The 25,121-nt window shown below is 51.8% G+C and overlaps 1 protein-coding gene across 4 annotated transcripts; it reads left to right on the top strand.

The window, feature by feature from the left end:
* Positions 1 to 752: 752 nt before the first annotated feature.
* On the top strand, positions 753 to 24,822 carry LOC114848100 (regulator of G-protein signaling 6-like). 4 transcript variants are annotated; one of them, XM_029138293.2, is made up of 17 exons: positions 753 to 1,277; positions 2,698 to 2,793; positions 15,654 to 15,753; positions 16,175 to 16,225; positions 16,306 to 16,412; positions 17,678 to 17,729; positions 18,070 to 18,134; positions 18,649 to 18,725; positions 19,090 to 19,171; positions 19,376 to 19,450; positions 19,683 to 19,784; positions 19,866 to 20,038; positions 20,114 to 20,239; positions 20,312 to 20,498; positions 21,461 to 21,550; positions 21,945 to 22,007; positions 22,940 to 24,822. In XM_029138293.2, the coding sequence occupies exons 2-17, from the start codon at positions 2,710 to 2,712 to the stop codon at positions 22,988 to 22,990; spliced, it is 1,485 nt and encodes a 494-aa protein (XP_028994126.1). In that variant the 5' UTR covers positions 753 to 1,277; positions 2,698 to 2,709; the 3' UTR covers positions 22,991 to 24,822. The 4 variants fall into 4 exon arrangements, with proteins under 4 accessions (XP_028994126.1, XP_028994128.1, XP_028994129.1 ...); XM_029138295.2 differs by having other exon boundaries at positions 21,948 to 22,007; XM_029138294.3 differs by lacking the exon at positions 753 to 1,277 and adding an exon at positions 1,318 to 2,442.
* The last annotated feature ends 299 nt before the right edge of the window (positions 24,823 to 25,121 follow it).

The following is a 25,121-nucleotide window of genomic DNA, read 5'->3' on the forward strand; positions in this document are numbered from 1 at the left end:
ATAACAGCTGGTCTTTTCATCTGTTTCCATGCAAGGTCTCGTCTGTGTGTGATGCAGCTCACAGCAGAGAACAAAGCGTCGAAGAGCCGGGACCTCTGCTTAGATTCCAACACGCTCCTTAAAGGGAGAACACGGGAGCGAGGACCGGGACCACAGCGGGTTCTGTCTGAGTGTGTGTGTGTGTGTGTGTGTGTGTGTGTGTGTGTGTGTGTGTGTGTGTGTGTGTGTGTGTGTGTGTGTGTGTGTGTGTGTGTGTGTTCACGCATGCATTCACAAATTGGCCTCGCCGTGTGTTGCTTGAGTTTCTTCCTCTGGGACTTTTGGGATCTCATTTATTGCAGGAAAAAGGTTCATTGGTTCCTGTTGCCATTTAAGCTTCCATTATTCCAGAGTTTGTATGAAGAGAGAGAGAGAGAACAGGAGGAGGAGCTGCACATAGCGTCATGGATGCAAAAACAGAGACAAAGTCAAAGAGGACCGGCTGCAAACCGCTCGTCTCACTGAGGCTTTCAATGGAAAAGCATTATCTCGCTCAAAGACTTTAGCATATTTATTTATAGCCTCCGTGTCTGTGTGCGCTTGGAACTCTAACTTCTTTTAGATTAGCATTTCAATATGCTCCTAATGAAATGTTTCTGGTTTTCAGCATCAGTAGGCGCTGCTGCAGTTTGCATCCCTCTGTCCTCCTTTCTTCTTCTCTGCTGCCACAGCTCTCTCGCCCTCCCTCTCTCTCTCTCTCGCTCTGTCTCGGTTTGTCTCTCACCCGTTCACACCCGCTCTGTCCATCTTTCCCCTCCCTCTGTTTTTCTCTCTAATTCCTCCACCCACCACCCCCTCCTCCTTCTTTTTACTTGATCCATCCCTCTCTATTGTATAGCATCTCCCTCCCTCTCGCTCTCTCTCTCTCTCACACACGTTCACTCCTTTGCGCTCGCTCACTCTCGACCACATGCACACAGAGGGAGAGGGGGATGAAGGAGGTGCGCACATGTGAGGAGACACTGGACTGCCGGGGCAAGGCAGTGCTGGTGAAGACTGAAGACGAGGAGCAGGAGGACTAGAGGAATACTGCAGTGACCCGCCGGCTTCTCTCTCTCGCTCGCTCGCTCGCTCGCTCGCTCTCTCCCTCTCTCCCGCTGCTTCACTGCTTTTATCCCCCTGTCTTCATCCCCTTCTCTCTCCCTCTGCCAATTACACCATGAACCTGCCTACTGCTTGTTGCTAAGGGGGAGCCAGTCGGGGGAGTGGAGTGGACCGGGCTTTATTTTGTTCCTAAGGTAATGAACGCTTCAGTAACGACTATCAGGTGTCACAGATGTTGTGCTGCGCTGCGTTCGTTCGCTGCTCGCCTGCTCGGGCGTGGACGGGGCTCCGGAGATAACGCCTCTGGGTTTGTGTGGAACGCGGCTTGTTGCTGTGTTCGGACCCAGTTTGGGCCGTTACCTGGACCGGACTGCTGTGTGCGTGCTGATGAGTGTGTGGGGCTGTGTTTGCTGTGCGTCTGGACCCGAGGTGCTGCATGTGCATGAGTTTACATGAAGGCATGTGGATGTGTGGGCTCCTCCAGAACCGTTCATCCTCTCACCAGAACCCGCCGTGGACGGGCCTGTGGGGACTGTGACATGTTTGAGCAGCTCAAACAGGTTCGTATGGAATAAAGCCTCGTGCAGCAGGGACCCAGGGGCCGACTGGTCCTGTCTCTGAGCAGATCCATCCAGGCTGGGTTCTGTACGGACAGGAGGCAGACGGCGCCGCTCGCTCCCGGTGGCGGTGGCAAACCGTGTGGGGAGCAGATGATTACTTATTCACTCATGCGTGTCGCTAAGCTCCGAGGTGTAATAGATTAAAGTGTGGCCCGGTGGCATGCGGAACAGCGGCTCCAACTTTAGAATTGTGCGGCTTTAATTACATAATTTTGCAGCTTCCAATCTGGTGCCAGCAGCTGGACCTTGAGAGATGCAGTGTTACTAATTCAGCTGATTTCATACTGTGCGTCTGTGCCAGAAACGAGCCACATGGTTTTTATTTGATCCTTTTTGCAATTTAGTCCATGAGTATCAACAATTGTGTTAAAGTGTGTGATCCAAGCTCTCACCCAACAAATGCTTCAGCCCATTTATTACACAGGAGCCTGAAACGGCAACGGGTGAACGGGGCTGTGGGGACCGCGTATGGAAATCCTTACTTAAGCAGAATTAAATTGCCCTCAGAGACAGAGAGTGGAGCGGAGACAGCGATCAGTAAATGAATCCCTGAGCCGCCGCTCGGACGAGGAGGGATCGTGATGTGGGAGCAGGTAGTCGCTCCAGTTATTGCGTCAGTGAAGATTAATGAGCCTGTTCCTGAAGCGCTCACGCGAGACCCAGCCGTGTTCCTGCTGTCCGGCCCCTGTCATTCATCCCGAACCAGAGCAGCTGCACCGGACCGGACCAGATAACACAGGTGTGACTCCTCGCAGGCAGTTTGGTCGGGACTTTTTGTATATTCATGCTTGGATGTGCTTAATATTCCTACCTGCGCTCTTATCTGTCCTGAGACAGCAGCGCACGCTTGGCAGCTGAACAGAGGCTGCAGAAACGTGGCCTCCGAGGGACCAGAATCGCTGGCTGATGTTTATCAGATCCTCCTGTTATGTTCTGCTTTCTCCCAGTGAAGCTTGGCTGCTGTGTTCACAGAGTGCATCTGTTTCTTTGACAGGACAGAGTAAGAATGGCAGAGGGGTCCAGGGACCAAGGGGGCGCGGGCGCCGCTGATCCGGAGGAGGACTCGCCAAATATGATTGTCTACAGAAAGGCAAGGCCGACTGCATGTCCGCTGGCAGGCGCCGACCCGCGGACAGGCTGCTGACAGGCAGTCCACGCGCCGCTTCCCCTGTCAGCAGCCTGTCCTGCGGCCGCCGTGACATAAGCTGGGCTTCATCTCCCCATCAGAACCCCACTCTGCATCCATCACCTGCCCGCGCGTCTAACGAGCTCTCGGCCCCGTGACTGAGGGTCTGTGCAGCGAGGGGCTCTCGTGTCCGGGGTAAAACCTGGTCCCGTTCACCGCGGGCAGTAGCTGCAGCATTGGGCTCTAATTACGGGGATGTGGGGCTTATTCTCCGGGGCAGAACCGGGCATTGTTTTAATTCTCGCCCACTCACACATAAAGCTCGTGTTGATCAGACTTTAACTAAGCCTGCTGTCTTGGTTACGGCACAAAGTGAGCCGCTGTTGACTGATCCCGATCCATGTCCCGTTCCTCCTGCTCGCACATAAACAGATTACGGGGCAGGAGGTGTGTTATTTGCTGACAGCTGCTGCATCCGTTGGTAAATTTACTTTTTCGGCCGCGTTGCCAACCATGTGTCACCGCAGAGTTTAGGGTTTGCTGCTGTATTTATAGAGCGGCTCCTCTGGAAAGCTGCCAGAGCTTCCTTTATATTCAGACGCTCTCGCGCAGCTGGAAGCTGGGATCGTGTGGGACTGTGTGAGAGTCACACTTCAGCATCTGGTACAGTAGCATGAGGAAGTGCTGCAGTGCTGCACTAATGCTAACGATGCTGCATGGTTTGAACTGTGCTGCAAAGGAAGCGTGATATCTTCATAGATCCATTATGTAACGCTACACATGCCTGGAGGCAACACTTTTAACAGGCTACTTTCTGCTCGTCTGGATGTTGCCTGAGGTGATTTTCATCATTTCATGACTTAGTCATATGCAGTGACAACAGACAGAGGAACAGGGTCATTTTTCATTTGGAGCTTTGACGAAGGAGCTGATGCACTGAAGGTTAGAACGAATGTTGTCGTCCAGTGTGGCCTTTAATTACAGGTTCCTGCATGTGACCTGAAGGCTGCTGGCCGTGAGAGGTGCTGTGTGTTTGAGGGCAGAGTTCCCTTGGCCTCCGGGGTCAGTGGTGGGCGGCTCGGAGCCGTGGGTCCGGTTCGCAGAGAGCCAGATGGCCTCCAATATGCTCTGCCGCCTGGGAAAGCGCTGGCAGCTCCATCCCAAAGGTCTGAGCTCCTGTCAGCAGCAAGACAAGAGCGTCTTTCAGCGAAGAGCAAAGGCTGAGAGAGAAAAAGGTCCTCTGCTATGCAAAGGAATAGGGCGACCGTGTAGGCAGAGAGACAAAGGTGGATGTGATGCATTTAGCCATTAGTGAAGCTGAGCAGCCAGAAGGGGAAGAGATTGTCTCTATCGAGGTGCTGCATCACTATTTCTGCCCTGAGTCTCTGCTCCCACAAAAGGAGGAAATGAAGCCAAACAATCCAATAACTGCAAGACGTCTTATTGCCTCCAGAACCTGCGTGAAACCGTGGCCTAGAAGGAGCAGGAAGCGCACGCGGAATCACACACGAGCTCCGTGATGCTGAGAACGTGGGTAGAAGATATAAAAGGCAGCAAGAACCCGAGACTGTGACGGTGCCAGAAAGCAGGCAGGCAGCGAGTTTATGTGTAATATATAGGAACACGCACACGCACGCACGCACGCACGCACACACGCACACACGCACGCACTGATAAACCTAAACAATAGGAACACACACACACACACACGCACGCACGCACGCACTGATAAACCTAAACAATAGGAACACACACACACACACAGACTGATAAACCTAAATAATAGGAACACACACACACACTGATAAACCTAAATAATAGGAACACACACACACACACACACACACACACACACACACACAAACCTAAACACACACACACACACACACACACACACACACACACACACACACACACACACACACACACAAACACACACACAGACTGATAAACCTAAATAATAGGAACACACACACACACACACACACACACACACACACTTCTCAGCTTCTTAATAATTGAGGCTCATATCAAACATTCTGTCTTCTGAATAATATCTGGAAGACATTGTATCCTGCCTTTCATTTATTTATAACCAGCAGCATTTGTTTTTTCCTCAGATATATGTGCTTCTAAATCTGCTTCCTGTGTACAGTATGTTGTGTGTCTGTGTCCCCTTTTAAATGTTTGAAGTCCAGCTCTAATCAGACCTCCCCAGAGGGAACAGACGACAATCTCAAATCAGGCGTCAGCAGCTGAGTTTAGGTCTGAAACGACACAGATTGATGTGAATGCGTGTGAATGGCCGCCTCGGCCCACTGGGCACGCACGGACCGGGGTTCGAGTGGAGGCAGAGGATGAAGTTACAGTAAACGTGTCCCACGTGGTGTGTTGCCTCGCGCTGCAGACTGACAGCTTGTTGGATCTGAGAGGCCACGGGGACGAGTCACTCCTCTGTCTGCGCTGCCTCTGGGGCCGTGGAGGGAACGTGTCCTCTTCTTTAGGAAGCTCTCCTCCTGAGGCCTGATTGGACGGCTGTTCTGCTCTGGACATCTTTCCCCTGCAGCTTATCGTGTGGCTGCCTCACACCAGTGCAGCCGTTATCTGAGGCGCTGGTATGGGCTCACATGGGTGTGGGAGGGGGTGCTGCTCGCTCGGGGCTGTGGGGCTCGCTGGGGTCAACGCCATAGACCCATGCAACCAGCTCCGTCTCCTCCCCCAGGAGCAGCAAACGTGTCAGAACTGGATGCTGATTCACAGCAGACGCAGCCCCGCGTTCTCCAGAGCCGCTGTGGCTGAAATAAAAGGCTTTTCTCCAGCGAGGAGAGTCCTTCCTGCGCTGCGCCTCTCTCCCCGTCTGACGCCGCAGACAATGTGCTTCACAGAGCGCACGTCTCCGGCTTATTGGAGTTCAAGCTGCACGTGCACGGACGGGGCTGTTACTATGGAGCTGGATCAGGGGACCGCTTCTGCAGTCCCGGCCTGAGCCCCGAGCCTCCGACTGTATCGCAGGCTGCTCAGAATCCCAGCAGCGACGACGCCGGCCTGAAACGCCTCCTACTGGACTCTGAGTAACCTCAGCATCAGCACCGAGGCGTCGACTCCACTGCTACAGAGCAGAGCACGGGAGCAAACAGCTGACTGGAAGAACACGAGGCTCCCATTCACCGGCTTCAGGCTGACGTGTGTGATCCCATCAGCGAGAACCCAAATGTTGGTAGATAAAGTAGAAACTCTTCATGCATCAGTAGTAAATTCGGCTGTTGCTGCTGCAGTAGAACACGAACGAGCCATTTCAGCCCCACAACGTTTTGTGACATTTGTCGCAACAAATACTTTCACAGGAGCATAATTACATACCTATGTCACGCTTCTTGTGAGAGCACAAAGCGCCTGCCAGCCAAAATCACCACCCAGATATATGAAAAATGGAGCGAACTCATCCCCCTCCATTGTTTGTTATGAGGCTGCAGCCGTGAACCCTGGCGAGCGCAGCGTCGCATGCCGTGGCTCAAACCGGCCGTCGGCCTGTGAGTGGTTGGACAGAGAGCGAGATCCTCGGTTAGAAAGGCTCCGTGTTCCAATGAGATCCTTAGAACGAGCCTTCTGGCCTAAAGGGCTTTGCTTTCCCTGGTTTGATCCAGTGATCACCATTAAGCTGCAGAGATGGACTCACTTTGTGAACTGGCTGCGTTTGGTTCATGGCTGAAAACACTGCCATTGAATCATATGATGTATTAAATGAATGATCTCACGTACGGTTTTACGTTGTCTCCCACTGGAATGTGCCTCTCTCCGCCCTCTGTAACCTCCGTCTTCATGCTTCTGCTCTTCTGTAGAAATGCTCTGTGTCGTCGTCCTGTGTCCACTGCTCATCACAGAACATCGCTATTTTGACTCTGCTGACAGTTTTGATGCGGTGCTGCATGTTTAATCTGTGCACAGAGTGTGTCCTCAATACGCTGGATAGAGCTAATGATGTGTGCAGGTCTTTGAACGCTTCATTTAGCTTCATCGGCCCCGTCTCACCTCAGAAAGTACTGTACAGGTTCTCAAGCAGAAGGAGCCAGTGGAGGCTAATGGTCCCATTTCGCAGGTTGACGTGCGTCTGATGGGGTGATGGATAGAAATGAGTTTCCTCTAAATAGAAGGTCTGACTCAGTGAGACACAAGCGGGGAGTCGCTGCTGAGGCACCGCTAACGATGGAGTGAGCTGCTGGAGCTGTGACTCCCATTGATTGTGTCTAGGTGAAGCTGGGATGAAGCACCTGTGGCCGACACTAATCACTTTGACTGAGGAGCCTCCCAGACAACGGAGCTGTGGCCCAACCCGATATCCCAGCTTGGTTCAGCTCAGATCTCTGGATCCATCTCAGTTAATGTCGTTTTCAGAATGTCTCTGCAGCCAGAAGGAATATTTGTTGTGCATTTGTCCTGTTAGTAGACATGGAATCAGTCAAATGCAGAACCTGGTCCCTTGTACTTAAAGATGCACACGTTGGAAATTGGCTCAGAACCACCACCCAGTACTGAGTCTGATCTGATTAATGCTTCTAAACAAAATTGACCTCTATTAGTGGAAATGACACAGGAAGGGAGTGGTGTGACTTAGAAGGTTGTAATATTCATCACGATTCATGAGGCCTGGTGGTCGCTAACATGAGAAGCTAACGCGATTGGCTCCAAGAGGGAGGCGTGTGTTTGAGTCCATAGCAAATGTACTGAAAGGCAGATCTGTGATCTGACCTATTGTTCAGAAGCAATTACTTCACTTCACTGATTAAAAAGTAAACACTCCTTCTATTGAGCACACAGTGAAGACATCCGCAGCAAATGAAAAATCTGCAAATAAATTGATGATCCAAAAATTCATGCATTGATTTCCATCAACGAACAAAGCAAAGCTAGACGCAACCCACATGCTTTAGTTCCTCCAGACGTTCGTAGTCTGTCCCCGCTGCGCCGCAACTTTTTGCACATCAGGGCCCATTAATTATGGATGTGGTGGAATAAGGAAGGAGGAGCTTCAGCAGATGTTAAGGCATTGTGTGAAAACAGCGCGCGGCTTTTTGCTTCAGTCTTAGAAGCTCATCAGCTGCTTTCTCCATCAACAAACGGAAAACGCTGCGATGAGGGAGCATTTTTCCAGATTCTGTGTGTTATTATTCACGTCATTTACCAGGAACGTCCTGCGCTGTCGTCAAATGCGCTTCAAGCAGCTGCTGCTGTGGAGTAAATAACTGCAAAATCCTGAAGCAGCTGTGACTTAGTGCCGAACCTGAAATCCAAGCAGCTGTCGCAGGCAGAAAAGGACACTTCACCCTAAAACATGTTGAGAGCATGAGATCAGAACGCGTGGCTGGTCCTTTTCTAGGAGCCTGCTCAATAATTCAGCGCAGTGTGATGCCGTGATGCAGTGGACATGATAGATGCTCAGGTCTGTCTCCCCTGAGGTGAAAGAATAAAGTTTGGCCACTGCACAGTGAGTGCGGATCAGATCCACATCTCATGTATTGAATGTACAGCCCCTCGACCACCTCAGGCCCCGCTCGCGTTCATTAAAAGTCAATTAGGGGCTGGTGATTGGACGAGCGGCGTGTGAGGCCGGTGCCGCTGACACCTCCTGTGCAGGTTCCTATCAGGAGGCTCGGTTCCTATGAGGAGGCCCGGTTCCCCCAGGACGCGGCTCAGCGGAGCCTCTCACAGGTGAGCAGCGCCCGAGGCGCTCCCACATGAAGCCCCCCCCTCCATCCACGCGTCCGCCCCGCTGCTGGAATGTCATTACTAGAAGTGCAGATTGGAAGTAACCAGGCTTTATTGCACACCCTGGACCCCCCCTCCCCTCTTGCCTGAGAACAGAGTTGTTTTCATATTCAATCATTCAGGATTTGAAATAATGCTCTGAGAAAACATTGCTGGTGCTGGTGGACGTCACTGGTGCTGCTGGACGTCACCAGCGCCAGTGACGTCCAGCAGCACTGGACGTCACTGGTGCTACTGGACATCACTGGTGCTGGTGGATGTCACTGGTGCAGGTGGACGTCACTGGTGCTGGTGGACGTCACTGGTGCTGGTGGACGTCACTGGTGCTGCTGGACGTCACCAGCGCCAGTGACGTCCAGCAGCACTGGACGTCACTGGTGCTACTGGACATCACTGGTGCTGGTGGATGTCACTGGTGCTACTGGACGTCTCTGGTGCTGGTGGATGTTACTGGTGCTGGTGGACGTCACTGGTGCTGGTGGACGTCACTGGTGCAGGTGGACGTCACTGGTGCTGGTGGACGTCACTGGTGCAGGTGGACGTCACTGGTGCTACTGGACGTCACTGGTGCTACTGGACGTCTCTGGTGCTGGTGGACGTCACTGGTGCTGGTGGACGTCACTGGTGCTGGTGGACGTCACTGGTGCTACTGGACGTCTCTGGTGCTGGTGGATGTCACTGGTGCTGGTGGACGTCACTGGTGCAGGTGGACGTCACTGGTGCTACTGGACGTCACTGGTGCTACTGGACGTCTCTGGTGCTGGTGGACGTCACTGGTGCTGGTGGACGTCACTGGTGCTGGTGGACGTCACTGGTGCTGGTGGACGTCACTGGCGCTGGTGGACGTTACTGGTGCTGCTGGACGTCACCAGCGCCAGTGACGTCCAGCAGCACTGGACGTCACTGGTGCTACTGGACATCACTGGTGCTGGTGGATGTCACTGGTGCTGGTGGACGTCACTGGTGCTGGTGGACGTCACTGGTGCTGGTGGACATCACTGGTGCAGGTGGACGTCACTGGTGCTGGTGGACGTCACTGGTGCTACTGGACGTCTCTAGTGCTGGTGGATGTCACTGGTGCTGGTGGACGTCACTGGTGCAGGTGGACGTCACTGGTGCTACTGGACGTCACTGGTGCTACTGGACGTCTCTGGTGCTGGTGGATGTCACTGGTGCAGGTGGACGTCACTGGTGCTGGTGGACGTCACTGGTGCTGGTGGACGTCTCTGGTGCTGGTGGATGTCACTGGTGCTGGTGGATGTCACTGGTGCTGGTGGACGTCACTGGTGCAGGTGGACGTCACTGGTGCTACTGGACGTCACTGGTGCTACTGGACGTCTCTGGTGCTGGTGGATGTCACTGGTGCAGGTGGACGTCACTGGTGCTGGTGGACGTCACTGGTGCAGGTGGACGTCACTGGTGCTGGTGGACGTCTCTGGTGCTGGTGGATGTCACTGGTGCTGGTGGATGTCACTGGTGCTGGTGGACGTCACTGGTGCAGGTGGACGTCACTGGTGCTACTGGACGTCACTGGTGCTACTGGACGTCACTGGTGCTACTGGACGTCTCTGGTGCTGGTGGATGTCACTGGTGCTGGTGGATGTCACTGGTGCTGGTGGACGTCACTGGTGCTACTGGACGTCTCTGGTGCTGGTGGATGTCACTGGTGCTGGTGGATGTCACTGGTGCAGGTGGACGTCACTGGTGCTGGTGGACGTCACTGGTGCAGGTGGACGTCACTGGCGCTGGTGGACGTTACTGGTGCTGCGTTATGCTGAGGGGCACGTTCATCTGCTGGACTCCACCACACGCCTCCTCTCGCTTTCATAACGCTGCTTCTCACTAAGTCCCTCTGTTGTCACAGTAACGTTCCTAAAGGCCTGTCAGCATTCTCACACTCATGGGAAGTGCCAGCACAGGTAACAGCGACGTCAGGCAGCAGCGGCAGCAGCAGCGGCCGGAGTCGGGGGAGGACGCAGCTTAATGAGAAACATTGCTTTGGTTCACCCGTAACCATGGCAAGAAATCCACCAAGCTTTAAAGGTCAACAACCTCTTTATTCACTGATCACATGAGAGTGAACACGCGAGGACCCGGAGCAGGTGATGTAAAAAATGATGGATAAAAAATAGTTTAAATCAAAAAATGACTTTGCTGATGAAGGTGCGATCCATCGTCTGTGCCCCCCCCCCCCCCCCCTCCCCCCGGCCTGTGGTTGCCTTCCAGCACAGGCTTGTGGGTCCGGTGAGGGCTGAGGAAAACCCGGGCTCGATAACCCAGTTACCAGGAGGCGTGGAGGAATGGTCCTGGCAGGACTGGACCATCGGGGGGCGCTGCCACAGACAGATGCTCGTGAGGTTTAACCACCTCAAAACACCAGCAGATCTGATTTCGTGGTTAGCGCCCCACATACCGGAGCATCCGCTCCTCACTGCCTCTCACCTGTCACTGGCTCATTCTGCATTTCCATCTTCACTTTCTAGCAGCTTAACTCTTGCCTCAGTGCAGTTTCCAGCAGCGCAGCCAACGTTTGCTATGCTGTGATGTAACTGTGCCCGGATGCAGACTGCTGCTGCTACATCTGCACCGGCCTGAGCTGCAGGTCCGCCGTCCTCTGCACACGGTGACCTTTGGTGTGTGTGGCCGTGCAGCTCATTCCTGACATGTTGTTACGCAGAGCGGAGCTGGTGCCCTTCATTTCAGACGGCGTCTGGTTGAGAAGTGGCCTCTGTATCTGGACACGGCACTTTGTTTTAGAGTGGCCTATCTATTCACAGCAGCAGCGGCCACTGTTTTCCCTGCACTCAGGCCCTTAGCAACCGTTGGAGTATCCAACAACAGACGTCCACGAGAGGGAGATGATCTTTTTCAGGCCTCCTTGAGTGTCATCCACAGAAGGTGACCTGATGAGTCACTGCCGTTGGTGGGAGGAGCGGAGCCCGGCAACAGGATTCAATCGTTTCCTTTAGATTAAAGAAGCTTGTTGTCTAATAACGCACCAACAACTGGATCGGACCTCTCGTCCAAAGGGCTAGATTTGTAATTGTAATGGAGTCGGCGTGGCACGCTGCCCGTGCTGGGCCTGAAACTCACACACTTTTAATTGCTTAGCTGCTCTTGGTGCTGTGTTGCCATGGCGACTGTGAATGCAAGGTTATACAGAGGCAGTCGCCCGCTCCATCTCCATAAGCCTCAGCGTTGCACCCACGTCCGCCGCTGTCAGGGATCCAACTGGCCCCAACAAGTGAGAAGTCTCCTCATCAACACTCCCAGTCCCAACACGTGGCTCCGACTGGTCCCGGCCCAGTCCTGAGCTCAGGATGTTTCCCATGAGGAGCATTCACACGTAATCAAGCAGAGGCTAATGGGAATCTGTGTGCAGCTCTGTACCTCTGGGACCTTTGTGACCACTTAGGCTAAAGAAGTCTGCTGGTTAATTCAGCAGAGCAATTCCAAACACACTCACCCTTCAGCAGCGTTGTGTCCAAGCGTTCAACCCACAGACTTACAGTACGTTTGCCCCTAATGATTGCAGGCACCACGCGTGGCAGCTATTGGCAGAAAGAACGCTGGCTTCACTGGGTGCAAAAAGCATTTTTATTCTGCTGCAGGAAATGATGGGAAAACAGTTGTTCATCGCGGAATGGCGCTTTTCCCTGTGGGCTTTTCCTGTGGAGACAGCGATTTGGAAGCTCGCCTGGTTCAGAACCGCGAGGACTGAGAAGCAGGATGAGACATGGCAGGTGATCTGGTGTTTGATGATGAGAAGCGCCACAGCTAATGTGTTTATTTGGCTGGTGCTCACTCGCTTCGTGACGGCTGCACTCAGCGCGTGGACAGGTGCGAATACGGTCCCTCCACACGTCTCCATGGACAGGTGAGGTCCACCTGTGCCGCTCCCACAGTCGGCACCGAGCGGGTGGAGCGGGTGGAGCGGGTGGAGCGGGCGGAGCGGGCGGAGCAGGGGCCGCGGTGCGTTTGTGTGGTTGTTCGCACCTCGTCCCCAGGGCTCCACACACCAGCTGCAGCTCTGCTAATTGTGCTCCCAGCGTCACGCAAAGGTCAAAGCGGCGGTCGGGACCAGTCGCGTGTGGCAGGTTGTGCTCTTTGTGAAAGTAACTTCACAACCTCATCAAAAAAGGCAGAAAATGCATTAAACGGCTGAGTGGAGCTGCAGCGGCGCCCCCTGCGAGCACAACGCAGTGGAAACAGAGGGAGTTCTGCTCCGTGCAGCCTGGACCCGGCAGCGATTCCATCCATGGAACCCACCTGCCCACGAGAAGCGTGAGCGCAGGGGAGGACGGTGATGCTGATGCTGATGCTGATGCTGATGCTGAGGCTGATGCTGAGGCTGATGCTGAGGCTGAGGCTGATGCTGAGGCTGATGCTGAGGCTGAGGCTGATGCTGAGAGCGTTGTCAAGGCCACTGGGCTGCTGTCAGTCAGTGGGGCAGAGGTCAATGCAGCCAACGCTGTTCAGAGCTGTGACACCCGGCAGCCGTCAGTGAACACATGAGAGGAAGGAGGTCCCCTCACTTTAGTATTAGTATTAATGCACTGGGCAAAAACAGAACTGTTTGTCTCTAGCAGGTTTTCTATATAAACTCAGCTACAGCTTATTTCTTCATTATTCTGGAAGGGTTTCTATCATGTTTGAGAGGACAAACAGCCGGCCTCTGGGCGTTAATGAGCCGTCGTCGACTCAGAACAAGAACAATGACTATGAGAAGCTCAAGTTCCTGGACTCTGAGCATGGGATCATTATTGCGTCCTGCTCATGGGGCCGCGGACGCTTCTTCGCTCGTCACCTGGACATGTGTCGCTTTCATCTAATGGTCCTTTAGCAGTGACACATGTGCCGCTGCCGCTAATGACTGCTGAATCATTCATGGCACTTTTACTACCTGATCCATCTTTTAGCAGCAGTGGTCTCATTACTGAGGACTGGGACGGCTTTTTATAGCTTCGCGTCAGGACACTTTTGGTATAAAGGGCACGAGGTTTTAATTAATAGCTGTAGTGACTGTTTCCATCGCTGCCTCCTGCTGCTCCTGTTGGGATGCGTTTATTCAAATCCATCCCTCTGTTACAGGGACCTCTTGCTTCGGACGCAGGCCTCTCCTGGAACCCGTCATATCAGAGCGCGTGTTATGGTCCTACTGAGCACACGTGTGCCGTAAACATGCGGCGGAGGAACACGCATGTGGTGCAGATAATCATTGACAGAGGAGGTGGCGAGGAGCAAAGTGCTGTTATCACGGGCGAGCAGCGACGCGGAGCTCTTAAAAACCCTCCACACCAGGCTGCAAACACCATTAGTGTGTACATCCACCAGATATGAGCAGCACTATCTGCAGCCGTGCAAAGCACTTTCTGTCTTCTGTCATCTTATGGGCAGATAATGAGGCCCCATTATTGCACCAGGACAGAAAGGCTTCATCTTCCCCATGTTGTCGTGTCAGGAGCATTTGAACAGACTTTACTGATGGACGGTGCAACTGATTCCAAAGCCTGGTACCAGGCTGCTTCAGCGCTAATATCCTGTGCCCTTGATTGTGCTCATGAACGTGTTTATGCTGACACGCAGGTGAGCGCACGCCAGAAATACCTACACAGAGGGCGCGAGCACCTCGCTCTGGAGTCAGTGGAGGCAGTGGAGGCAGTAATTCTACAAACCTGAGCGTACAAGACGCTTGTTTACGCTTCTAGAGACATGATACTGAGTGTGTGTACAAAGGAACGAGAGAGAACTGAGAGAGAACAGGTCCAAACAGCAAAAACACCTTTGACTTCAAAGGGCGTCTAACGTCCATGGGATGAATCCTCAACTTCATCCTATCAGCTGTCAGTGTGTGTGTGTGTGTGTGTGTGTGTGTGTGTGTGTGTGTGTGTGTGTGTGTGTGTGTGTGCGTGTGTGTGTGTGTGTGTGTGTGTGCGTGTGTGTGTGTGTGTGCGTGTGTGTGTGTGTGTGTGTGTGTGTGTGTGTGTGTGCGTGCGCGTGTATGTGTGTGCGTGTGTGTGTGTGTGTGTGTGTGTGTGTGCATGTGTATCTGGCTGTGCTTACTTCCTAGATGGACGCTCAGGGAGCCATAAACCCTGTAACAGCCAGCGCAGCGACCTCAGCAGCTACTGTGCAGCATATGTCTGGATGCTGATGCTGCCGCCTCGTCTGCATAATCTGGACATTTTGGATGCAAATCGATTCGCCCTCCTAAACGGTGCATTCAGGGAACTGAAGAGGCATAAGTTATTTGACATATATTTCTTGTGTTTGAGTGTGTGTGTGTCCTATGGTTCCCTGGTTTGCAGCATGTGCTGTGGCTCACTGACATTCTGCTCTGCGACTGCGTTGGTGATGTGTTTTATGCTGCGTTGGAGGATTTTTTACCTCTGTATGTGTGAAACAGCCTTCTTCATCTGGACATAACTACCAACCCATGTTGTGGGTCTGTTACCGTTCAGCCTCCGGCCTGAAGGGGGTGCCTCTGTTTTTTTTTTCAGTTTAGTTCTTCTTCGTTGGTGTGTTATTCATTTCCTGTTTTTTGTATTTATGTCAGTCACTTCCACCTGTTGGTGATGTTCCTGTCTGTGGGTCCTGACCCTGGCCATGATTTTTCTATCTAGACTGTGTTTGAGCCATTTTCCTGCCGAGCAGAGATTTCAGTCTCTGCTCCTTGTTTGTATCATCGACGATGATTCATCGTTAGGTCTATGAAATGATGATATTTCGTGTCATGAGTTGCTGCGTTTGGGTCCCTGCCCTTCTTGTTTTGTCAGTGTGGCCCAGCTTGAGAGTCTAATTGAGCGGCCGGTGTGTTTGTAATAAGGATGGTGGGAGATTTCTACCTTGTGTTTGGGCCCCGAGGAGTAGTTTTAGTTTGTTTGGTTGCTTTTTTCACCTTAGTAGTGAGAAAGGAACTTTAATTACACATTCTGGCCATTCAGGATTTATATTGACGTCACCTCAGGTCAATATGCAGAATATTCAGGCTGCAAAGTGTACATGAAATTAAAAACACACAAGCAAACCTTAAAGACACCCTTCCTCTGGTCTTTCTACAGATTGAAGACATTGTGACACGAATACAAGACGAGAAAGCAGGAGGCATAGCCGTCCGGACGGTCAAAAGCTTCCTGTCCAAGATCCCCAGTGTCGTATCAGGTCAGTGTGTGTGTGTGTGTGTGTGTACGCTTTCCTTGTTTCACCCTGCAACTGGGCTGGTGAGAGTCATTAAAGCAAATATGACCTTTCGGGCTCATTTGAATTGCTGCTGCTGTGGTTGGAGGCAGATGATGTCTTTGCGGATGAGACCTCGGCCACTGATGATGCACTGTGCTGCTTCGTGTTTGTGTGTTTGTGGATGAAATGAGTCACCGGCGCTGAATGAGTGGGTTACTCCCTCTCTCCTAGAAGCCGGGTCTTAGTCACTCCTTCACATGGGTCCCCCGGACCTGGTTTCCCTCAGCAGCCTGGTGCTGTCCAGTAGCAGGGAAATGACATTTGAAGCTCTGTTCATGTATTGGTAGAATCTGTTGTGGAGCTGTCGCATCACTTTGATCCACTGTCCTTCTGTGAATCCCAGGGGCAGAAATCGTCCAGTGGCTGGTGAAAAACCTCTTCATTGAGGATCCAGGTACGATTGCTGACGGCACCGTGGCCAGTTCAAACCGCTCCTGCTCCTTTGTATTCATGTGCCGTCTCTTGTGTCTGCAGCTGAAGCCATTCACCTCGGGAGCCTGATCGCCGCCCACGGCTACATCTTCCCCATCTCTGACCACGTCCTGATGCTTAAAGATGATGGGACCCTTTATCGCTTTCAGGTACAGGAAGCTCCATGACCGCGTCCTTGACGTGTTTGGAGGCCTTTAAATACAGAGTAATGAGATGATGGCGCTTTATCATAGGGATATGTTTATTGCATGATGCTAATGAGAGCAATCCTCACTAAGCCTATTACTCATCCCACCAAGGTCGCTACTGTATCTCCCTGTTGAGCACGCTGCGTTGGAGCAGGACGTGGGCTGCAGAAACAGGGCCCCCGAGCCAGCTGTGCTACTTGTCAGAGAGCTGTTTATGTCTCCGCTCCATCTGATCAAGCATGAACTTTGACAGGTCCTCCAATGTCTACAGGCTCCGTGATGACTCATTAATGTGACTGGGCCATTAGCATCTGAAAGCAGCCAGCCGGCTGCTGCAGACACTCTCCCTATGGGAAGTGCTGAGCTGGCTGCGCGCTAGCTCTGCACTTTTCACAGCCTCCGCGCCGCATAATCTGCCTCCGAATGCGTTTGTCTTCACCTGAATTGCTCAAGATTAAAAGCCATTATTGTGCCTGCGCAGGGAGGGGCGCGTGTGTCACAGTTGCTCATTCAGCAGGAGCTAAAAATAGCCCGTCTGATGTTGTTGTGATGCAACAGGCTCGCGTCACCAGGAGCTCCAAAAAAGATCACGGATCATTGGGAAAGTGTGGGCCGGCGTTCACGGCACAGGTTTGTTTGGCTGCTCTAAAAATACACCGGGTTCTGGTAGAAGACCCAGATTTAAGTGTGTGTCGCCCCTGACAGTCACAGTGAACGTGATCCCGCATTCAGCACGTTCTGTTACACTCAAACAAGCACATTCATCAGCTTCAGCCTTTTCCTCTTAGGGTAATTACTGTTATGAGTAATGGTGGGAATGAAAAATGCGGTTAGCACCACGTTCTAATTCTGCCCCGTTATTAAGAATGCATGATAGATGTGAGTGATCCATTATTAATGCACACGGGAACGAAGTCTAAATGTGTAATATCAGCTGAGACAGACGGTTAAATATGGAGACAGGACAGAGCTGGCGGTGCAGTAGGTGCAGCGCAGGGACATAAAGCATCATTATCCGTAAAAAGAGAGTTTTCTTTAGCGCGTGAGTGGAGATGAATGCAGAGGCAGAGTGGGTGGTGAGGTTCCAGGTTTCCTCTTGGAGCAAATTATTGTTGAGTTGCACTCATATAGTAAGAAAATAACATTTTACTGATTTTATTATTTTTATTTTTTTGGAGTAAATCAACAGAATCTCTTTCTGTCTTGCCTGTTTCTCTGTTTATCAGTCTCCGTATTTCTGGCCTTCGAACTGCTGGGAGCCTGAAAACACAGACTATGGTGAGTCACACACTGTCTGTCCGTTTTCCTGGGTCTTGTTCCTCCTCTCCATCCCTGTCTGAAGCACAGGGGACCGTGGATCTGTTCTGGTTATTGATCCACGGGGCCGTTCCCTGTCATGCATCTGGGCCAGAGGATCCCAGGAGATCAGATTAGATCAACCTTCACCAAAACCACCACATGCACGGCTGTGGATGCGGTTTAATCCAGCACACGCTGCCGCTCTGCTGGGGCGTTCGTTAGTGTGGGTTCCCACGGAGACCAGAACCATCAGCACCGTCCACTGGACATATTCCTTTTGTACTTCCTCTGACTGACTGTTGCCTTTTCCTTCCTTCAGCCATTTACCTGTGTAAGCGCACCATGCAGAACAAAGCCCGGCTGGAGCTGGCGGACTATGAGGCTGTGAGTACGCGGTCGTTGAGTTAGCTTAGCGCCTGGAAGCGCCGTCGTTTACCAGGAGACACCACCTCCAGTGGTTCCTGATCGAAACAATAAAGCCTAAAAATAATGCAATCCATTCCCGGCAAAAGGCCATTATTAGATTATTAGATCACTGACTTATATGAATTCAGAAAAGCCATTGCTTTTGTAATCAGCCCCAAAACTCTACACGAAAATATCTTTAGCGCTAGATTCCATGAGTGAATCAATACAGCCTCAGGAGAGGCATCACTGCAGCGCTCATCTCTCGCTGTTGCACTGTGTCAATCTACTGCACATGAATATTTAAAATCACTCTGCAACTATTGTCCAGTTCACTTCGTTTCTCCCGTATTCAGGTCACTTTCAGCGCTTTCGCTGTCGCGTGCCCGTCGGTCGATCCAGTCTGTGTAACACGTCGCGGGCTGTTTTGTTTTTAGTGCGTTCATCCGAGCCGGTTGCGTGACTGAACTAACCTCAGGGCCGCTTCCTGCAGGAGAACCTCGCCCGGCTGCAGAGGGCCTTCGCCAGGAAGTGGGAGTTCATCTTCATGCAGGCGGAGGCTCAAGTCAAGTGAGTGCAAACATGGGAATAACAGCATGTCACCTTGTGGTGTCAGTGTGAACCCGAGGCGCTGGGTGATGTGAGGCTGGACGAATGCTGGGAGGAATCAGAGCTGACGTATCCGTGCATGTAAACGGTCCAGGAACCGAGGAACAGGAGGCTGTGCTGTGAGTTCCTGCTCTGTAAGGCTTCCACCTGGTGGCTGTTGTGTGTAGACACAGCACTAGACCTCTGTCGCTCCGTCAGGACTGGAGCCTCGTCTTTTGTCTGTAGGAAACGCTCGTCCGGCAACAAACCTCAGTAAATGTCAGTTATGTAAGAGCTGAGCCGACCCGACCCGCTGGTGCTGATTTATCCCCCGCTGTGTTCACAGAATCGACAGGAAGAAGGACAAGGCCGAGAGGAAGATCCTGGACAGTCAGGAGAGGGCGTTCTGGGACGTCCACCGCCCCGTGGTGAGAGAGTGCAGGTCACAGGAAGACGTCTAAAACGAGGAACGAGCAGATCAGCTTCACGCTCTTAGATGCAAAGCCTCCTTTTGTCGTAGATCAGATTTGGTGCCAGTTAGTTTGAAGCAGTCTCTTGTCAGTCACATTGTGTGGAGGACGGGCAGAGAACTGGGATCTGACCCCAAACACGCTGTCTGCTGCCTCCCACAGCCGGGCTGCGTCAACACCACAGAGATGGACATCCGCAAGTGCCGCAGGGAGAAGAACCCACACAGGGTGAAAAAGGTGAGCAGACGACGGAGGCAGCGCCGCTTCCAACCTGGAAGCGGGGTTTGAATCCGACCCATCGTCCCACACCGAGCAATAACTGGGAACTAGAGCGCTGAGCTGAGGTCCACATTCCCCTGCACCACCACACCTGCCTCGTTAGTCTGATGGCAGAGATGCCTGTGCAAAAGTCACCACGCTAAAACATTAGCATTCCGTGGTGATATCGCGTGTCCCGTCACTCCCTCAGTCGGTGTACGGCGTCCCGGACGACGGCCAGAGCCAGCCCAGTCCCATCCACATCAGCTCGCAGCCGAGCAGGAAGCCCACCAGGGAGGACGTGCAGAAGGAGGTAGCGTCTCGTCGCCTTCCGCCATCCGTCGCCGCGGCGACGCTGTCCAGCTGATTCACCTCGTCACTCTCCCTTCGTCAGATCACGTTCCTGAACATCCAGCTGGACAGACACTGCATGAAGGTTTCCAAGGTGGCCGACAGCCTGATGAGCTACACGGAGCAGTTCATGGAGTACGACCCCTTCGTGTCGGCCCCGGAGCCGTCCAACCCCTGGCTCAGCGACGACACCGCCTTCTGGGACCTGGAGGCCAGGTGAGGCCTCACACAATCTGTCATGTGTCTGTCAGTGGCCTGACTCCACCCACTCTGCCGTCCTCTGCTTCTCAGCCGCGACCCCAGTCAGCAGCGTGTGAAGAAATGGAGCTTCTCTCTGGAGGAGGCGCTGAAGGACCCAGCAGGACGAGACCAGTTCCTGAAGTTCCTGGAGTCCGAGTTCAGCTCAGAGAACCTACGGTGAGGCAGGTTAAGAGCGTCGCGCTGCGCTGTGTTTGTGTGTGCCACTGACCGGACGGGCCGGCGTCGCAGGTTCTGGTTGGCCGTCCAGGACCTGAAGAGGCGCCCGCTGCAGGACGTGGCCTCCAGGGCGCAGGAGATCTGGCAGGAGTTCCTCGCCGAGGGCGCCCCGAGCTCCATCAACCTGGACTCGCACAGCTACGAGCGCACCAGCGCCAACCTGAAGGACCCGGGGCGCTACAGCTACGAGGACGCGCAGGTGCACACGCCCGCTCATGTCACACGGGGGGGGTGAGAGGCCGGCAGTGATGATGGAGCGCGGTGGTGCCAGCTGCGTGAATGGCTCGTTTAGCCAGTTCACGCGTCTGCTTTTAGAGTGGGCGCTGATGTGTGACGTGCGACGCCTCCCACTGGCAGGACATTAGTCAGCTGTGTCTCACAGGACGCTGCGTCTGCATGTGTGCGAGAGATGCTGCTCGCCATAATCCGCCCTCTCGCTCGCCCTCTCTCTCTCTTTCTCCCAGCCCAGCACGTTCTCTCTCTCTCTCTCTCTCTTTCTCACAGCCCAGCTCTCTCTCGCTCTCTCTCTCTCTCTCTCTCTCTTTCTCACAGCCCAGCACGCTCTCTCTCGCTCTCTCTCTTGCTCGCCCTCTCTCTCTCTCTCTCTCTCTCTCTCTCTCTCTCTCTCGCTCGCCCTCTCTCTCTCGCTCGCCCTCTCTCTCTCTCTCTGGCTCTCTCTCTTTCTCCCAGCCCAGCACGTTCTCTCTCTCTCTCTCTCTCTCTCTCTCTCTCTCTCGCTCGCCCTCTCTCTCTCTCTTTTTCTCTCTCTCCCTTGCTCGCCCTCTCTCTCTCTCTCTCTCTCGCTCGCCCTCTCTCTCTCGCTCGCCCTCTCTCTCTCTCTCTGGCTCTCTCTCTTTCTCCCAGCCCAGCACGTTCTCTCTCTCTCTCTCTCTCTCGCTCGCCCTCTCTCTCTCTCTTTTTCTCTCTCTCCCTTGCTCGCCCTCTCTCTCTCTTTCTCACAGCCCAGCTCTCTCTCTCTCTCTCTCTCTTACTCTCTCTCTCTTTCTCACAGCCCAGCACGCTCTCTCTCTCTCTCTCTCGCTCGCTCTCTCTCTCTCTCTCTCTCTTTCTCACAGCCCAGCACGCTCTCTCTCTCTCTCTCTCTCTCTCTCTCTCCCTTCTCTCGGCCAACGCGCTCATCCGCTGCTCTTCTCTTTGCAGGAGCACATTTTCCAGTTGATGAAAAGTGACAGCTATGCACGCTTCCTGCGCTCCAACATCTACCAGGACCTCCTGTTAGCCAGGAAGAAGGTGAGCTGCACACGCTGACCTGCCGTCACAAGCGCTTTGTGTCATTTCCCATTTTTTAATTGATTACTTACACAGGCTCACATCAACTATATAGTAGATATCCAGTCACAAAGTGAATTATTACTAATTCTGAGGTATTTTGTGTAATATGGAGCTTTTCAAGCAAATCACAACTGCCTCTGTTCATGCTAGCCTTTCTGCCCTTCTGCTGGCTTGTCAATGCTCCCACTTCATTTCCTGAAAACAAATACGCAACCCCACCCCCCACAACCCACCCCTCCTCCCGCATTATCCTCGGCCCCCATTTTTGCACCGCTTGGCCCGTCTGTTCCTCACTAACATCACCCCCGACCCCGACCCCCCAACACTCACCCTGCTTCCCCCCCTCCCAAAGCAGCAGCCAGCAGACACTGAGCAGGGCCGCCGCACCTCCTTGGAGAAGTTCACGCGCAGTGTGGTAAGTCACCTGGAGCTGGGGCTGTTCATGTCACAAACCACACTGGCTGCCTCACTATCAGTGGCTTTTGCACCTTAAACCATATTACATTCTTGGCTTTTTAGACCTGTGTACATGTCACAGCTTAGCGTTACAGCTCTGCCAGTGATGTGCGGTGGTGGGCGGCTGGTGAGGCACTGAGGTTACTGGAGCATCCTTTGCACCATTCAGCTGGCAGAATGCATTTTAACTACTGACCACGTCTCATGACTCATCAGCTTTCCTCTCTCGGCCACAGGAACATAATTGGTCTAGAAAGAAAGTTTGTTTTACAGCAGCGAGAGACAACAGATAAAAAGAGAAAAGTGAAGTTTGCTTAAAAAATTTAAATTCTTTAATCACATTTTATACATGGCCTCATAAGAATAACAAGAAAAACAAGAGAATAATTCATTCAAGGTCTAAATTTACTTTATTATTCTTTTGCATAGTCTCATCCAGTCGGCAGAAGCTCACCTCCGCCCCCTTTAGGATGAGGCAGACGCATTGATAAACGCATTAGGCAGCTTGTCCAAAGTCATGGTGTTTAACAAATCTTTTATCTTTAATCATTAAATCATCTCTAACCCTGTCTTTTGTATTCTGCAAACAAGCCTTGAAACAGAAACTGAATGCACCACATTTCAGCCCATTTGTGATGCGTTGATTTGTCACTGCTGCTCCTCGGGTTTTGCCCCATAATAGACGCAGATTTTTTTTACCTAAATTCCGCAGAACATACATTTATAACACAGATCAGTGGACACACATTGGATTCTTTTTTGTGTCATCGTACTGTAATCACATGGTATTTTCCTCCCCTGACTGCACCTCACTGACTTGCTGGTATGGATTGTGATGCACTTCCAGCATCTCATTCCGGTCATGTGTTTTAATCTTCACTGATCTTCCAGGGTAAGTCGTTGACGGGGAAGCGGCTGACGGGCCTGATGCAGTCATCCTGACACCGTGTGTGCTGGAGGGGCACGGCCACGCGCTGTCGGACGGCGCAGACAGTGGCTCCGGGCCGGACAGGGCCGCTGTGGAGGCCCTCGGACGCTGCTCCCAGGACTAGTGCCATGTTGGTAGTGCAGCATTAGGCTGGCCGGGCCGAGCGCCCCGAACAGAACCGAACCGAACCGAACCGCTGAGGGAAAGGTGAAGCTCGGCCAACACATCACATGGCATGCAGCATTAGTAGAAGCACATTGAGATGAAAGCTGCCGTCTTTCCATTAGTTGGCAAAATGTCTGTTTCTTTATCCAATTAGCCGGTGGATTTCTATGTTTTGTTTCCTTTTGTTTTATATAAATGTTTACTCGATTTTAGAAGCAACAATATCCCTGGAAAATAAAATAATGATATCAAAACAAGTTACAAGGATCTAACGTTCGTAAAAGAGCTGGGGCCAGTAACACGCCTGCTGAGGCCAGAGAGGCACAGCTGCACCACACTAACTTGTTTTAGGTCACAAGGCAGCAATAAATAAAGTGTTAAATCACTTTTCTTTCTTATTTTAACTCTTTTATAGCTTTGGTTCTATTATACCTGTTTCTTATAAAGCACATGACATGTTGGTAAAATAGTGAACTCCGTTTTGGCCGTAGTCAAGAATGCAAAGTTGTGTTGTAATTGCTACAAAATAAGTTTGTGAAGATATGTTTCATACTTCATAACATTCCAAATCTGGCATAAGGGCTTAATGTAGCATCCTCACTGCTCCGTTGCATGTTTCCACCAAATGTCTATGTTGGGAATTTTTGTAATGAGCTTAATTGATGAGTATGCTGCAGTGAACCAGAGTCCGTAATACACAACATATGGTCGTGTGAATCACAATGATCTGAGACACATTTTAAGTTCACAGCGCCACAGGTCCATCTAGTGGTGGTTGGGCCACAGGACCAGCAGCAGAAGCGTTAATGCACTGTGTTCAGCTGTGTACGTCACGCTGTAGGACATGATGCCGTCAGAGCCGGCTGTTCAGTCGTGGAGGTTTGGTCTGCTGCAGAATGTGGGATCATTTATGTTCAGTTGCTTTGTAAATGCATGAATATTTCCTCTTTTGTTCTCGCACAACAATGAATCTATGAATCATTTACGTTTGAACAACGACTCGCCATCTAATAATCATTATGCATCTGAATGATTTGGGGGAAAACGGTGCATGTTATTAAAGCATAAGGTGGTTTTCCTCCCAAAACACGACGCACAGACAAGGAGGAGCCCTGGTGGGGGCTCCACTCCTGGAAGCGGTACGTGACCCATGGCTGGCGCTGCACACCGACATTCAAGGCCTCGACGCTCCACTGTGTCCTTCTACCTTCTTCTACAGATGGAAAGTGCTCAAACCGAGGAGATATTATTCTCGCAGCGCCCCCATGAGGCCAGAGACTGCTACAGTGACAGACTACGCTGCTGAATGAGTGTTTCGTCTGTTGTTTTCTATTAGAGTCACTGCAATGCACTGTACAAATACAATCAGTATCATAAACCAATAACCTCTTGATTATAAGGTAGAGAAAGATGCTTCACTCAAGTCAATGTACCAAATGTTACACTCTGCACAACACAGTGACGATATGTACAGAGAACATTGTAGATGTATATTGGCGACATTTCATTATTCAGAAAGCACACTTTATTATGATATGGGCACATTACTATGCATGTAATATATTCAGGGCATTTTGTGCTTTTAGTTTCTCAACCAGCAAGATAACTACTGGCACTCGAAAACACTCAAGCACCTGCTATTTATTCATGGGTACCAAATAATAAAAACTCTGGACCTGTCGCCTCTGCCTTTGTTTATTGATATGTGCTGCTGTGTGTCATGAAGACATTAGTGCCTGCTTTCATCTTTTTCAGGTGGATCTCAGTGTTTAATCCCCTGACCAGTAGCAGGGCACATGCTAGCAAACCTTTTAAGCTTAATCTAATGACATTATATCTTTTCACTAAAGGCTATCTTATAACCAGTTTTAACAATATATTATACATTTTTTCACCATATACTATACTATGACACTCTGGTTTATGTGTTTATATATTTAGTTGAATTATGGTGTTTATTGTACTTTATTGTAAGGGTGG

Source organism: Betta splendens, chromosome 22, assembly GCF_900634795.4.
Source record: "Betta splendens chromosome 22, fBetSpl5.4, whole genome shotgun sequence".
NCBI lineage: Eukaryota > Metazoa > Chordata > Actinopteri > Anabantiformes > Osphronemidae > Betta > Betta splendens.